Source organism: Scylla paramamosain, chromosome 3 (assembly GCF_035594125.1).
Source record: "Scylla paramamosain isolate STU-SP2022 chromosome 3, ASM3559412v1, whole genome shotgun sequence".
Taxonomy (NCBI): Eukaryota; Metazoa; Arthropoda; class Malacostraca; order Decapoda; family Portunidae; genus Scylla; species Scylla paramamosain.
This window is the reverse complement of record NC_087153.1, coordinates 39753591-39770382: the sequence shown is the minus strand read 5'-3', so window position 1 is coordinate 39770382 and position 16792 is coordinate 39753591. Positions and strand designations below refer to the sequence as shown.

At 44.3% G+C, this 16792-nt stretch overlaps 1 protein-coding gene and 1 long non-coding RNA gene across 5 annotated transcripts; one reads left to right on the top strand and one right to left on the bottom strand.

The window, feature by feature from the left end:
* Positions 1-4: 4 nt before the first annotated feature.
* On the top strand, positions 5-8233 carry LOC135095769 (uncharacterized). The gene is made up of 2 exons (XR_010264484.1): positions 5-95; positions 7988-8233. It is a non-coding gene; the product is annotated as an uncharacterized LOC135095769 (long non-coding RNA).
* On the bottom strand, positions 2465-14383 carry LOC135095731 (solute carrier family 23 member 2-like). Of its 4 annotated transcripts, XM_063996782.1 has the most exons (14): positions 14179-14373; positions 13702-13767; positions 10248-10365; positions 9332-9489; positions 8661-8863; positions 7979-8105; positions 7538-7661; positions 7013-7154; positions 6751-6864; positions 5065-5204; positions 4252-4491; positions 3855-3987; positions 3354-3480; positions 2465-2954 (listed from the first exon to the last, which is right to left on the bottom strand). In XM_063996782.1, exons 2-14 carry the CDS (start codon positions 13764-13766, stop codon positions 2882-2884), a joined length of 1764 nt encoding a protein of 587 aa, XP_063852852.1. In that variant the 5' UTR covers position 13767; positions 14179-14373; the 3' UTR covers positions 2465-2881. The 4 variants fall into 4 exon arrangements, with proteins under 4 accessions (XP_063852852.1, XP_063852872.1, XP_063852862.1 ...); XM_063996802.1 differs by lacking the exon at positions 3855-3987 and having other exon boundaries at positions 14179-14383; XM_063996792.1 differs by lacking the exon at positions 13702-13767.
* Positions 14384-16792: the final 2409 nt, after the last annotated feature.

Below are 16792 nucleotides of genomic sequence, written 5' to 3'. Positions count from 1 at the left end.
CACTCGCTGTTACCAAGCCCCAGCCGCCCACTGTAGGTCATACACTCTTCCCTGCCTGCCGACAAGGGACAACCTACCAGCAAGCTATATAGCAGGTACCGCCTCTCCACTTCTTCGCAGCTTCTCATAATCCTCCTAATGCCTCGGATGGGCAGGTGGGAGCCTCTTATGTGCCGTAGCATGAAAATAGCGGTAGAAGATAGCAAGAGATGTAACATTCCGGCGATGATGAACAGGCTGAAGACAGTCAGTTAGAGGAGTTGATGAGACAAAAAGCTTTTGATTCCACCCTGTCTAAAAGAGCGGTATGAGTGGAACCCCCCCAGACATGTGAAGCATATTCCATACATGGACGGATAAGGCCCTTGTACAGAGTTGGCAGCGGGCGGAGGAGCCCAACGGAGAAGAGAGGGTAACAGCATAAGCAGAAGGATTAGAGGTAAGGAAAAGGTCAAGAATGTTGGGCGTATCTTCAAGACGGTCAGGAATACGAGTTGGGTGTTGCACCAATTGCTCTAAGTCACGGAGGACAGCAAAGTTGAAAGCTAGTTCACCAGGATGGTAATTGAAGGGAGAGGAAAGCCAAAGTTGGTGGTGAACATTGAAGTCTCCAAGAATGGAGATCTCCGCAAAAGGGAAGAGAGTCAGAATATGCTCCACTTTGGAAGTTAAGTAGTCAAAGATTTTCTTATAGTCAGGGGAGTTAGGTGAGAGGTATACAGCACAGATAAATTTAGTATGAGAGTGACTCTGTAGTCGTAACCAGATGGTGGAAAACTCGGAAGATTCAAGAGCGTGGGCAGGAAAGCAGGCTAAGTCATTACGCACATAAACGCAACATCCAGCTTTGGATTGAAAATGAGGATAGAAAAAGTAGGAGGGAATAGAAAAGGGGCTACTGTCAGTTGTCTCAGACAGCCGTGTTTCACATGAGGCCTAGTTCTTTTCCAATAAATGAGATTCTTCCCAAATCCCACCACATGAGAATTTCATAATATCGTTGTAGTGTGTGTGTGTGTGTGTCTGTGTGTGTGTGTGTGTGTGTGTGTGTGTGTGTGTGCACTTTCATATGCACTGTCCATGTCATGTACCACTCCATGTATCCCATGTACTCTATGTACTCATGTACCATATGGGAAGAAAAGAAAGGCGTTTCTTATATTATTAAAATGAAGTTTAATAATAATAATAATAATAATAATAATAATAATAATAATAATAATAATAATAATGATAATAATAATAATAATAATAATAATAATAATAATAATAATAATAATAATAATAATAATAACAATAACTATAATAATAATAAGAATTATTATTATTATTATTATTATTATTATTATTATTATTATCATTAAAGCTATTATTCACACAAACACACACACACACACACACACACACACACACACACACACACACACACACTAATATTAACATCAACATAATAACATTAGCGATATGCTAAGATCTTATACTTATACATAAGTAGTGCATGTATTTTCAGTTCTCGTGATGTACTGACCTTCGTACAGACTTATAGGATTTATTCTTCTCTGTATATACACTTCAGCAAGTCTCAGTGCCCAAGTTCCTCAACACTTTAGGCCAGCGAAGGAGGTACATATTTTCAAAAGCCACAGAGTTGATTAGTTATGTTCCTATGGGGTACTCTCCCCACTGAAGGGGCAGAATCATTGTTGAACTCTTACTATAATCATGTAAACACATTTGAAAGCGCCATTAATTTCCAACCCAGCTTGTTAAAAAGTAGTGAGACAAGAAGAATTTAAGAATATCCTGCTTCACTTCATTGCCAGAACATACGTTCTCAGCCTCCTGCTGAGGCTAACAGAGTACGACAGACCTAAACTAACTACTTGTTTTGTACTGTGTCCCAGCTCTCCCTTAAGTTATATTCACCAAGAAGAGTATAAGAGTGGACGTCAGTGAATAAAACTCACAAGACTATATGGGAATGAAAACTGAAATGAGAAAAAAGAATAAAAAAATGACGAAAGTAGGTAGACCATTTAATGAAGTCTACACAAATGTATTCCATATTATTATTATTATTATTATTATTATTATTTTTATTATTATTATTATTATTATTATTATCATTATTATTATTATTATTATTATTATTATTATTATTATTATTATTATTATTATTATTATTATTATTATTATTATTATTATTATTATTATTATTATTATTATTATTATTACTATTAATATTATCATCAAGCAAGATTAATTGTCGTGAGTAGAAGTGGCCCACATTGCAACGCTGTCATTTGTGGCCTCGCATTTGCTGTAGACAGTGTAGAGTAACACCAGATCCGCATTCTGAAACACTTAGTCTCTCATAAGAACCCCTTCCAAAGGCCACGGAGATGATCTCTCTCTCTCTCTCTCTCTCTCTCTCTCTCTCTCTCTCTCTCTCTCTCTCTCTCTCTCTCTCTCTCTCTCTCTCTCTCTAAAATCATCAGGTCAACTAGACTTCCACCCTATTATCACTATCCTTTGTCTCCACATCTGCACTTTGTTAATGAAGCTGAAATTTGTCAAGGATTATACACGTGCCCACGAGATGCTACACATGACTTGCTTTACGAAGCAGAGACCCCATCACCGCAAACAGCAACGTAGCCTGGAGCACGAAGGAAACACACCAGTACACTTGGCGGTACAACAGCAGAAGTCTCGAGCTGTGCTGTTCACGTGTTCGAAAAAATGGAGCCTCTCATTCATGCCCTGAGTTAACGAATTCCCCAATGCATTACTTCACTAGACGAAATACAGGTGAAGGCAAGAACAAGAGGTGTGTGTTTCACAGAAGTGAGTTTCCTTGGTGTGTTAAGCTCACTCTTCGTTATACTTGCTGTGGGAGTCTCGGCGTCCGCAGGTAGGTCGGGGACACAGGGAGGTAACGCATCCATGACAACCTGAAGCCATGACAAAGAAAACGGCAACTGTGTAAAACTGGGAAAAGAAACGATCGCATACATAATGATTGACTTGCTTCTCAACTTATCCCTTACTTAAAGAAAAAAAGAAAAATGAGACAAAGAAAGAGACACTTACTGAAATTCGCATATTGCATATGTGTAATGTATTGTTCCATAAATGAGCGGTGCTTGTTGAGAAAAGAGAAAGATAAAAAGTATCCTTCCATTATTAAACAAGCTAAACTAGTTCTATTTACATTTCATAAGGGGTGTTTACAGATCTTCAGGCTTTGATTGCAGACCTGCTTATATGGAAGAATGAAAAAGAGGAAGAGTTGGCAGAGAGAGGCAAACAGCGTATGAGACACACCCACCGCCCACCCACTCATCACCCACTTCCTGATGCAGGGCATGATCCACGGCAGGTCGTAACACCACTCGGCAGCGTCTCCAAGAACCTGCAGCCTCTCTTCCTCCTCCTTCGGCGGCAGTTTGCTGCGCAGCCCTCGCTCCTCAGGCGTGCCTAGACAGATAAACCAACAGAGTGTCATCACCTCTGCTGTTCGTTCTGTACACGGACAGAAGTATTAAGAGAACAAAGGCACACGTGAAGACGAGGCGCTGGGTTTGAAATGTGCAGACGATGTGGAGACAACCACAAGAACTAGAAGGGCTGAACAAAAAATTGAATTCTCATTTGGACGAAAGTAAATGAGAGGAAGACCCTTGCCTTTTCCAAGTTCCAATCCACACTGTTCCTCGCCACTCAGCTTCCTTCCTTCCCATTTCCTACTCCCTTCAGCTGGTGCTACGATACAGAACATCTTATCTCCTCCCTTCATCCACTATTTCCTACCTTTTCTCTCCACTCTCTTCCCTTCGGCCCAGCACACTCACCCGGGATCGTGTTGTCTAGGACGCAGCCCACCACGCCGCCCACCATCATGGGCGTCTGCAGGAACATCCTCAGCACCTGATCCCCCGCCGTCCAGCCCGTCCCCAACAGCGACTCCGGGTTCCGCGCCAACCACTGCCGCCAACACACAGCCGTCAGTCAGGCATCGTCTTCGCCTTGCCTCAGTCACTACATCAGCTCCCTAGCACCATGACCGCTAGGTCAGACTCGTCCACAAGTCACTATTCACAATTAAGGCCCCACCGCCGACCTGGCACACGTGCACTGCTTCAACCTCCGCCATCTCTACTGACGCACATATGAAGATGAACAACCAGCAACATTATGAACCCTTTCTTTTCCTTTGTTGTCTGTTTATCTGTCCCAATCTCAACATACCTTAGGCAGGAGGAGACCAAAGAAGATGGAGAACCCCAGAATGAAGAGGTTTCTGGAGGAGGAGAGGTCGACTTGCTGCAGGGGCGAGAGGCCGATGGAGGTGATCATCGCAAACATGACGACCAAGACGCCCGCCATCACGGGCTCCGGGATTGTGACGAGGGCGGCGCCGAACTTACCAATGAGGCCCGAGACAATGAGAATGATGGCGCTGGTCTGCACAACGCGACGGCTGGCCACCTGGGAGAAAGAGAGAGAGAGAGAGAGAGAAGGGAAGGAGGGTGGATAAAGAGAGGCAAAAGGAGATTATATTCACACACACAAAAATAATAATAATAATAATAATAATAATAGTAATAGTAATAATGATAATAATAATAATAACGTGGTGTCTCCAGGCGGTCATCCATCCATGCACTAACCTGACCCAGCGTTGCTTAACATTGCTGATCGGGCAAGAAACGCCGCATTCGGGCATTCAACCTGATATGGTAACGAGACTTGAAAACACACACACACACACACACACACCGCGTATTGCAGTAGTTAACACACTCGGCTCACAAGTAAGAAGGCCCTGGTTCAACTCCCGGGCGCGGCGAGGCAAATGGACGAGCCTCTTAATGCGTAGCCCCTGTTTACCAAGCAGCAAGTAGGTATAGAATGTAACCCGTGGGGGTTTGACCTCGCTGTCCCGGCCTGTGGTGTGTGAGGGGTCTCAGTCCTACCCAAAGATCGGTCACTATGAGATCTGAGCTCTTTCCGTTAGGTAACGGCTGACTGGCTGACACACACACACACACACACGCACACCTTGGTAATGCTGATGACCCCAATGTTTTGCGAGCAGGAGGTGGTACCGCTGCCAGTCCCGAGAAGCCCTGCCAGGAGGCAGCCCAGGCCCTCCATGAACACCCCGCGGTTGATGGCGCTGATTGGAGGCGAGGGAGCACCTGCAGGAGGTGATGGAGTAACCAGAGAAAAAAGAGGAAAAATGTTACATTGGTTTTCGTTGTATTGCATAAATCGAGTAAAACTGCAAATAGATGATACTCAAGAAGATGACGGTGATGATGTTAGATTCTGTTTCATGTTTAACTTTGTTAAAAATTTACCAAGGTACTAAACGTCAAGAAGATATACTGTTTCTACACTTTCTTTATAGATTGCTTGAGAAGATATCTGACAAAGTTCTTTCAGTGGCATAAGGGATATAGCAAATGTGGCAAACAAGATCATCATCTGAGTCAGGAAAAAGAAATAAGGTGTTCAATATATAATGAATATGAATATAATAGACTCATTTATCAGGTTGTTATTGCCGAGTCATACGGAGCTTAAAAAGAAGACTGGACAAAATTATGGACAAAAATGATTGGTGGAATGAGGTAGGGAGCTTGAAAAGATTAGGCAAATTTATGGACAGTGGTGGTTGGTGGAATGAAGTAGCTAGGTAGGTTTCATGCAGGGACTTCCACGTGTAAGCATGATGGCTTCTTGCAGCTTCCCTTATTCTTTGATGTCATTATGTTCTCAATTTAACTAAATGAATATTGTATATACTGAAGTTCAAAAGTCAAAGAGCAATATGTCTGCTGCCGCGGAGGAAGTGGGGGGAGGAGGGAACATAAGAGACTTACTAACGAACAACAAAAGCAGAGAGTAATAATAATAAACTCACAACACATGCAGCCGATCACAGACATACACTACTCGTATCCTCACGTTTTGTCTTGTCATGTTATATAAGTCTATTGTGTTCTCCTTTGTGAGCACCGCGTGCGTAAAGCAAGGGAGTCACGAGCAGGAATGAAGAACAGAACAGTATTACAAACATTAAACTTATTATGACTGAGGGGAGGTCAAAGGTCAGGTCTAGGTAGGTGACTCAAAGTACGTGGCTCGACCACGACGCTGACACCCAGGTACTTGTGTCGACCATGATGGTCCCGCTCAAATTATTGTATGTGACTCGACCATGACGGGACCTCTCAAGGTATTGTACGCGACTCGACCATAAGGTTGTTGTTTGCTGCACCACTGCATTAGTTAAGCGCCACGACCTTCATGCCAGGTCCTCATCACTCAGCCCGCCAAGGACCGCATTGTAAAGCACTGGCGTCTTATCTCAGATGCTCTTAACGCGCTCCAGTGGAAGCTTAGGTTTTCAAGCGCGTATTCATGATTTTACGATTCAAGTGATAGTTTTTTTTTTTTTATAGAAGAGGAGCACTGACTCAGGGCAATAAAAGAATGAAAAAAAAAAGGCCCACTGAGGAGAGGGTCCATAAAGAAAAGTAAAAAAAAGATAATCCAAATTGGAGGATAAGTATCTTGAAACCTTCTTGAAAGACTTCAAATCAAGAATTTTATATCACCATTCGGAAAAAACGACCAGTGGGAACCGGATTGGTCACTCCCCTGTGGCCCTTGAAGACAATTACAAGACCCTCTGTCATTACAAACTAGGGCCACGTAGGGAGCGGCGCAGGGACCCACCTGAGATCCTGGCGCAGGCATGGTAGTCCGCGATGCTCTCCATGATGGAGGCCACACAGGCTCCCAGCATGCTCACCGCCCCCGCCGCGGTCACTGTGGGCCACCCCCACTGCCCTGGGGAAGAGGACGAGGAGGAAACTGTCAGACTGTCCTGGAAGACGATGACTGTTCAAATGGGCACCACAAGCACGCAGGTGTCAATGGCCTAGTTCATGCCCTTGAACCCTTGCTCTCCCTCTCCCTCTCTCCTCAGCCTGCTCACCGGGGTAAGGCACATAGAACCACGGCGTCCTCTGCAGCAGGTCCCTCGTTGTGTCCGTGCGGGCGGCGGAGCCTGGGGGCAGCACGTCGTAAGCCGTGAGGATGCCACACAAGCCCCAGGTGAGGAACAAGGCCAGGAGCACCTGTAGGGGCGAGACGCTGCTTGGAGGGACGGGGAGGGCTAAGGACTGTGTCCTCTTACTGCTGTATGTTTATCGGAATATATTAAAGAGAATTCACATGAATTACATTAATATATTTATCAAACCCGTGTTCTTGAAAGCTTTAATCTCTCATCAGGACTGTTTTCCAATCTCGCAGAGATGCTAAGTAGAGTTTTTCCTCCGTACGATGCAGAATGCTTATTAAATCACCGGAGTACTCTTGAAAATCCCAATAATGTCAACTACAACTGTAGTTGACATTATTGTCTCCCAGTAGCTGGGACAAAGAATCGAAGCGTTCAAGAAGACAGGCCAAGGACACTTCGGGAACACGACTCTACAAAGGAACTCGAGGCACGCACCGGGAAGCACTTGAGCATCTTGGTCCCTGCGGTGGCGAGGGAGAGGCACCCCCGCCGCCCACTGGTGAGCGGCACGGCGATGTTACTCAAATAATACGAGAACATGATAATCAGCGTTAGTGTCCTGCGGGAGAAGAAAAGAACAGTGATCTTGCAGCCTCCTTTCTTTTCTTATGTTCTTATGTTTTCGATAACCATGTTTAGCTGACAACTGACCTCACTTGTAGTAGTGTTACCGCACGGAATGCTACTGCTACTGCTATTTCTACCACTACTACTAATAATAATAACAATAATAATAATAATAATAATAATAATAATAATAATAATAATAATAATAATAATAATAATAATAATGATAATAATGATAATAAAAATAAGAAGAAGAAGAATACATACATATATACTACTACTACTGACAATAACAACAATAACATTTACATGATGGAGACGCCCCAGTGGGAGGCGACCATGTCCCCGCAAACATCGAACAAGGAGATGCCGACGAGCGTGACCGTTGGGACGATAGCGAGGGGCGTTATCCAGCGTGTCAGCAACCCGACCAGCCCTGCAGCAGCGCCTCCGTCATCATACACAGGTACCATCGCAATGTAGACAATACTGACTGTCTTCAGATCCTCTCTCCTGCCACAAGGTTGCCTCTCTTTCTATCTTCTATCGCTACTTTCATGCTAACTGCTAATCTGACCTTGCTAATTGCATGCATCAACATCTCCCGCGGCCTCGCTGCTCGAGAATTTCTACCTTCTTTCACCCTTATTCTGCCCACCTCACTAATGCAAGAGTTAATCAGTTTTCTCAGTCTTTCACTCCCTTAACTGGTAAACTATGGAACTTCCTTCTTGCTTCTGCATTTCCTCCTGTCTATGACTTGTACTCTTTCAAGAGGGAGATTTGAAGACTCTTCTACAAATAATTTTTAACTATGTTTTCGGGGTGCCCTAAGGGATCTGCACTTTCAGCGGGCTTTTTTCTCCGCAATTTTTGTTGCCCTTACTATAACTCCCCTTACATGAAACGCCAACACACACACACACACACACACACACACATGTATTCCCATCCCCCGAACCGCACCACAAGCAACACAGATCCTCAGAACCTGTGAATCCGAGGGAGATCTGAAACACGGAGACTGTGGCAATGGCGCCCTGCACGTCCCGGATCCTGACCAGCCATTCCTCCTGCCGCTCCTCCTGCGTCATGTTGGCGAGGGGCAGCGCGGCGCAGGGCCGGTGCACGGTGGTCAGCAGGGTTATCACTGGCACAATGTATGCGAAATCAGTGCCCTGGACGACGGGGAGCCTGGCGGAATGAAAGGAAGGTAGGGAAGAGGACGAGGGTGTCAGTGTGTGTGTGTGTGTGTGTGTGTGTGTGTATATAGTTGTGTATTATGTAAGCTCAGTACCATACTTGTGATAAACGGTTATACTCTCCCAGTGAAGGTTCATATTTCATGTAGTCGAATCTATAGGTTAGGGTGAGATCTTTCACGCACCACACACCCCAACCTCTTGTCTAAAGTGGACAGTGCCCGCTCACTCTTCAGTGGAAACTTTTGGTGATATGAACAGAAGAAAGCAGATAGGCATGAGGACCTGTATACAGAAACGCTCTCTCACCACGATTATTTCCAAATGCCACAGAGATGATAAGCGGGATTCTCAAGAATTATTCTCATTTTAACAAAGTAGAAATCTTGTTATTTTAACTTAAGTCGCCGCGACAAGAGATGGTGAGGCGCCGCTGCGAAAGGAATTAACTAATACTTGCCTGACGCCGAAGGTTGTCTGCACGAGGGTGACAATGCCGGAGTGAACCAAGACCGTGCAGACGAGGGCGCCGCGGGCCGGGTCATCCTCCTCCAGGCACAGGAAGGACGCCACCAGGATCGGGATGGATATGGTACCGCTCGCCATGGTGAGGTAATGCTGTTAATTCTCAGAAATTATCAAGATAGTAAGAGGATTCGAACACACGGCAAGTATCGGGTGTTAGAGGCGAGTCAGTGGGGAGCTTTGGAGGAAGATTCGATGACAGTTTGAAGTATTTGAAACAATGATTCATTACCTAATTTGGTAAGTGCATTCTAACTTAAAAACAGTTTTATTGGTTTATCTATTATTTCTTTTAGGCTTGCCTTTTTTTTATTTGTATTTTTTGTGCAATTGCTTGTTATGAAAAGTGTTTTATTATTTTAATACAAAAAAGATACATTTATGGATAGGGGTGATGGGTGGGTATGGGTGTATGGCAGGGGAGGACGCGGTGCAATAAATATAATCAAAGCTGTGCTTCCGTCCGTCCGTGTGTGTGTGGGCGTGTGTGTGTGTGTGTGCACAAGTGCTCTCCGGTGATTGGCATCCAAGATATGCGACTGCAGACCACCATTGCATCAGGAATGTAAAGATGAGAGAGACGATAGTGTGTGATATTTTTTTTTTTTTTAAGGAGTGTCCGCTCAAGGTGACACTGATGCGTAGTGTAGATTGGAAACAGCACCATCCCTTCTGAGTCATCGGTAATAATTGTGTATTTCTTATATCAATCGGGTACTAGTTAGATTTTTTAAATTATATTAAACGTATTTTTACACCATTCACATACATGTTAATGATTACACACACACACACACACACACACACACACACACACACACACACACACACACACACACGCACACACACACCTGGAAACCGAACAGCAGGGACAGGTACCACGGCGGCACGTCCTCCACAGAGTAGATCAAGTCAGTGTTGCTCCTCGAGGGCGGCGCCGCTTTGGACTCCGCCATCAGCTCCGCCGACCTGCCCGTCACAATCACAATTACCACCACCAACCACTAGTGTTACGAAGACAGTATTTTTTTTTTTTTTTTTTTGTAGGAGGGACACTGGCCAAGGGCAACAAAAATCAAATAAAAAAAAAATGCTCACTGAAATGCCAGTCCCATGAAAGGCTCAAAGCAGTAGTCAAAAATTGATGGATAAGTGTCTTGAAACCTCCCTCTTGAAGGAATTCAAGTCATGGGAAGGTGAAAATACAGAAGCAGGCAGGGAGTTCCAGAGTTTACCAGAGAAAGGGATGAATGATTGAGAATACTGGTTAACTCTTGCGTTAGAGAGGTGGACAGAATAGGGCTGAGAGAAAGAAGAAAGTCTTGTGCAGCGAGGCCGCGGGAGGAGGGGAGGCATGCAGTTAGCAATATCAGAAGAGCAGTTAGCATGAAAATAGCGGCAGAACACAGCTAGAGATGTAACACTGCGGCGGTGAGAGAGAGGCTGAAGACAATCAGTTGGAGGAGAGGAGTTGAGACGAAAAGCTTTTGATTCCACCCTGTCTAGAAGAGCAGTATGAGTGGAACCCCCCCCAGACATGTGAAGCATACTCCATACATGGACGGATAAGGCCCTTCTACAGAGTTAGCAGCTGGGGGGGTGAGAAAAACCGGCGGAGACGTCTCAGAACACCTAACTTCATAGAAGCTGTTTTAGCTAGAGATGAGATGTGAAGTTTCCAGTTCAGATTATAAGTAAAGGACAGACCGAGAATGTTCAGTGTAGAAGAGGGGGACAGTTAAGTGTCATTGAAGAAGAGGGGATACTTGTGTGGAAGGTTGTGTCGAGTTGATAGATGGAGGAATTGAGTTTTTCAGGCATTGAACAATACCAAGTTTGCTCTGCCCCAATCAGAAATTTTAGAAAGATCAGAAGTCAGGCGTTCTGTGGCTTCCCTGTGTGAAATGTTTACCTCCTGAAGGGTTGGACGTCTATGAAAAGACGTGGAAAAGTGCAGGGTGGTATCATCAGCGTAGGAGTGGATAGGACAAGAAGTTTGGTTTAGAAGATCATTAATGAATAATAAGAAGAGAGTGGGTGACAGGACAGAACCCTGAGGAACGCCACTGTTAATTCATTTAGAAGAACAGTGACCGTCTACCACAGCAGCAATAGAACGGTCAGAAAGGAAACTTGAGATGAAGTTACAGAGAGAAGGATAGAAGCCTTAGGAGGGTAGTTTGGAAATCAGTGCTTTGTGCCAGACTCTGTCAAAAGCTTTTGATATGTCCAAGGCAACAGCAAAAGTTTCACCAAAATCTCTAAAAGAGGATGACCAAGACTCAGTAAGGAAAGCTAGATGATCACCAGTAGAGCAGCCTTGACGGAACCCATACTGGCGATCAGTTAGAAGGTTATGAAGTCATAGATGTTTAAGAATCTTCCTGTTGAGGATAGATTCAAAAACTTTAGATAGGCAGGAAATTAAAGCAATAGGACGGTAGTTTAAGGGATTAGAACGGTCACCCTTTTTAGGAACAGGCTGAATGTAGGCAAACTTCCAGCATAAAGGAAAGGTAGATGTTGACAGACAGAGCTGAAAGAGTTTGACTAGGCAAGGCGCAAGCACGGAGGCACAGTTTTGGAGAACAATAGGAGGGACCCCATCAGGTCCATAAGCCTTCCGAGGGTTTAGGCCAGCAAGGGCATGAAAAACATCATTGGGAAGAATTTTAATAGGTAGCATGAAGTAGTCAGAGGGTGGAGAGGGAGGAACAAGCCCAGAATCGTCAAAGGTAGAGTTTCTAGCAAAGCTCTGAGCGAAGAGTTCAGCTTTAGAAATAGATGTGATAGCAGTGGTGCCATCTGGTTGAAATAAAGGAGGGAAAGAAGATGAAGCAAAGTTATTGGAGATATTTTTGGCTAGATGCCAGAAGTCACGAGGGGAGTTAGATCTTGAAAGGTTTTGACATTTTCTGTTAATGAAGGAGTTTTTGACTAGTTGGACAACAGAATTAGCATGGTTCCGGGCAGAAATATAAGGTGCATGAGATTCTGGTGATGGAAGGCTTAAGTACCTTTTGTGGGCCACCTCTCTATCATGTATAGCACGAGAACAAGCTGTGTTAAACCAAGGTTTGGAAGGTTTAGGTCGAGAAAAAGAGTGAGGAATGTACGCCTCCATGCCAGACACTATCACCTCTGTTATGCGCTCAGCACACAAAGACGGGTTTCTGACACGGAAGCAGTAGTCATTCCAAGGAAATTCAGCAAAATACCTCCTCGGGTTCCCCTAACTAGCAGAGGCAAAACGTCAGAAACACTTCCGCTTAGGGGAATCCTGAGGAGGAACTGCAGCGATAGGACAAGATACAGATATGAGATTGTGGTCGGAGGAGCCCAACGGAGAAGAAAGGGTGACAGCATAAGCAGAAGGATTAGAGGTCAGGAAAAGGTCAAGAATGTTGGGCGTATCTCCAAGATGGTCAGGAATACGAGTAGGGTGTTGAACCAATTGCTCTAGGTCGTGGAGGATAGCAAACTTGAAGGCTAGTTCACCAGGATGGTCAGTGAAGGGAAAGGAAAGCCAAAGCTGGTGGTGAACATTGAAGTCTCTAATAATGGAGATTTCTGCAAAAGGGAAGAGGGTCAGAATGTGCTCCACTTTGGAAGTTAAGTAGTCAAAGAATTTCTTATAGTCAGAGGAGTTAGGTGAGAGGTATACAGCAGTGTGGAGGAAGAGAGTTGTCTTTAGAGGGCAGGCTGTGGCTGTCCCCTTGTGTTGTGAGACACAAACGTGTTTTAGACCTCACTGGGAGTAATTATCGTTTCGGCAGGTGTCTACTGCTTCCTATAAAAGGTTTCTTGTGTTATCTTTGCTAGTGTTACTGTGCAGGGTACAGCTACTCACTACTTTTTTTTTTATGTAGGAGGGACACCAGCCAAGGGCAACATAAATCTATAAAACAAAAAACAAAACAAAAATCTCACTGAGATGCCGGTCTCCGAATAGGGCCCAAAGCGATAGTCGAAAACTGAGGGATAAGTGTCTTGAAACCTTCCTCTTGAAGGAGTTCAAGTCATAGGAAGGTGGAAATACAGACGCAGGCAGGGAGTTTCAGAGTTTACCAGAGAAAGGGACGAATGAGAATACTGGTTAACTCTTGCATTAGAGAGGTGGACAGTGGACTGTGACTTACTCACACACTCACTCATGTAATTCACCACACCACAACCACAGCCATCCAATAATCCATCACTACCATTGCCCATCACTGCCTCATCACTTCCTCGTCACCTCCAACACCACTACCATCACTCATCACCCCCATCACCAAGAACACCAAAGAGTAGCAATGGACTCACTCCTCCTCCTCCGCCTCGCAGGATTCAGGACACTGTGCCTCCGCCATCGTTGTGTCCACCACCATCCTGCAAACACGCATCGGTAGTAGTAGTAGTAGTAGTAGTAGTAGTAGTAGTAATAGTAGCAGTTGTAGTATAATTGTTAATACCACTCCACTGAGCACAAAGGGAATTATATAAGAAAGATTAAGCTGATTATTTTCAAACGCTCCTCCAGTCAATGGAAGTTAAGGCCCAGGCGGCACTTGAATATGAGACGCATGTTTTTCACGGGATATTGAGACAGTGTGTGGTAACAGCGCCTTTGACAAGATTCAAGCACGTACTCTAATCGCAGGAGCACCTCTGTTGGTATCAACGGAAGCAGGTTGTTCTCAGACTGACTGGCTGCGAGATTCGAGGGGCAAAGATGACAAAGACCAGACAGAGAGAGAGAGAGAGAGAGAGAGAGAGAGGGAGAGAGCACCAATACCCTACCTTAAGTTTTGAAATCCACTATCCACTCCGGCTCAATGAATGTTTGAAAAGTGGAGATGTGTGGTGTGATTAGTGGACGCTGCCTCCTTTCCACAACCAGCGGTGACTCACTGACGCTCGCCAGTCGCCACGCAGTCCACCTCGCCAACCACTCGCTGTTACCAAGCCCCAGCCGCCCACTGTAGGTCATACACTCTTCCCTGCCTGCCGACAAGGGACAACCTACCAGCAAGCTATATAGCAGGTACCGCCTCTCCACTTCTTCGCAGCTTCTCATAATCCTCCTAATGCCTCGGATGGGCAGGTGGGAGCCTCTTATGTGCCGTGCGTGTGTAAGGCCGTATAGTGTTTTTTTTTTTTTTTTTTTTTTTATGTTGGAGGGATACCGGCCAAGGGCAAAAAAAAAAGAAAAAAAAAAAAAAAGCTCACTGAAATACCGGTCTCGAATAGGGTCCGAAGTGGTGGTCAAAATTTGAAGTATATGTGTCTTGAAACCTCCCTCTTGAAGGACTTCAAGTCATAGGAGGGTGGGAATACAGAAGCAGGCAGGGAATTCCAGAGTTTACCAGTGAAAGGGATGAATGATTGGTAATACTGGTTAACTCTTGCATTAGAGAGGTGGACAGAATAGGCATGAGAGAAAGAAGAAAGTCTTGTGCAGCGAGGCCGCGGGAGGAGGGGAGACATGCAGTTAGCAAGATCACAAGAGCAGTTAGCATGAAAATAGCGGTAGAAGATAGCAAGAGATGTAACATTCCGGCGATGATGAACAGGCTGAAGACAGTCAGTTAGAGGACTTGATGAGACAAAAAGCTTTTGATTCCACCCTGTCTAAAAGAGCGGTATGAGTGGAACCCCCCCCAGACATGTGAAGCATATTCCATACATGGACGGGTAAGGCCCTTGTACAGAGTTAGCAGCGGGCGGAGGAGCCCAACGGAGAAGAGAGGGTAACAGCATAAGCAGAAGGATTAGAGGTAAGGAAAAGGTCAAGAATGTTGGGCGTATCTTCAAGACGGTCAGGAATACGAGTTGGGTGTTGCACCAATTGCTCTAAGTCACGGAGGACAGCAAAGTTGAAAGCTAGTTCACCAGGATGGTAATTGAAGGGAGAGGAAAGCCAAAGTTGGTGGTGAACATTGAAGTCTCCAAGAATGGAGATCTCCGCAAAAGGGAAGAGAGTCAGAATGTGCTCCACTTTGGAAGTTAAGTAGTCAAAGATTTTCTTATAGTCAGGGGAGTTAGGTGAGAGGCATACAGCACAGATAAATTTAGTATGAGAGTGACTCTGTAGTCGTAACCAGATGGTGGAAAACTCGGAAGATTCAAGAGCGTGGGCAGGAGAGCAGGCTAAGTCATTACGCACATAAACGCAACATCCAGCTTTGGATTGAAAATGAGGATAGAAAAAGTAGGAGGGAATAGAAAAGGGGCTACTGTCAGTTGTCTCAGACAGCCGTGTTTCACATGAGGCCTAGTTCTTTTCCAATAAATGAGATTCTTCCCAAATCCCACCACATGAGAATTTCATAATATCGTTGTAGTGTGTGTGTGTGTGTGTCTGTGTGTGTGTGTGTGTGTGTGTGTGTGTGTGTGTGCACTTTCATATGCACTGTCCATGTCATGTACCACTCCATGTATCCCATGTACTCTATGTACTCATATACCATATGGGAAGAAAAGAAAGGCGTTTCTTATATTATTAATATGAAGTTTAATAATAATAATAATAATAATAATAATGATAATAATAATAATAATAATAATAATAATAATAATAATAATAATAACAATAACAATAAAAATAATTAGAATTATTATTATTATTATTATTATTATTATTATTATTATTATTATTATTATTAAAGCTATTATTCACACACACACACACACACACACACACACACACACTAATATTAACATCAACATAATAATATTAGCGATATGCTAAGATCTTATACTTATACATACGTAGTGCATGTATTTTCAGTTCTCGTGATGTACAGTAAAATCCCTCTTATCCGGCATCAACGGGACCGCCTACATGCCGGATACTTGAATATTGCCGGATACTTGAGTAGAAGTGAAATTATGTCCACAATCACCACCCTACACTCACGCATCTTACCATAACAAAGATCTGCTGATCTTAATCAGCAGCTGATCTGATCAGCTGCTTAAGTGTAAGCACAACACGCTTCCTCTTTTCTACAACTTTAGGCATGATGAAGGCGTCAGGCGATAAACAGTGCACACGTGGGACTGAGTCACTGAGTAAACACAGTGCAATGGGCTGCGGATGGCGCGAAGCAGTGCCCTCTGGTGGCGAGGGGACAAAGTATGCCTCGCGCGGGAATTTTAATCGATTTTATGAGTACACATTGATTTTTTATTGATTTTAAGGCTCGGGGAAAAATGTGCCGGATACTTGAAGCTGCCGGATACTCGAATGCCGAATAAGAGGGATTTTACTGTACTTACCTTCGTACAGACTTATAGGGTTTATTTTTCTCTGTATATACACTTCAGCAAGTCTCAGTGCCCAAGTTCCTCAACACTTTAGGCCAGCGAAGGAGGTACATATTTTCAAAAGCCACAGAGTTGATTAGTTATG

Bases quoted from the DNA above. Each gene is read 5' to 3' on its own strand.
- LOC135095731 (XM_063996782.1), bottom strand. From the start codon at position 13,766: ATGGTGGTGGACACAACGATGGCGGAGGCACAGTGTCCTGAATCCTGC. The intron at 5,205-6,750 runs GTGGGTCCCTGC...CACCTCCTGCAG, and splicing joins TGCCTGCGCCAGGATCTCAG to GTGCTCCCTCGCCTCCAATC. The intron at 4,492-5,064 runs GTGTGCGTGTGT...TCTTTCTCCCAG, and splicing joins GGGTCATCAGCATTACCAAG to GTGGCCAGCCGTCGCGTTGT.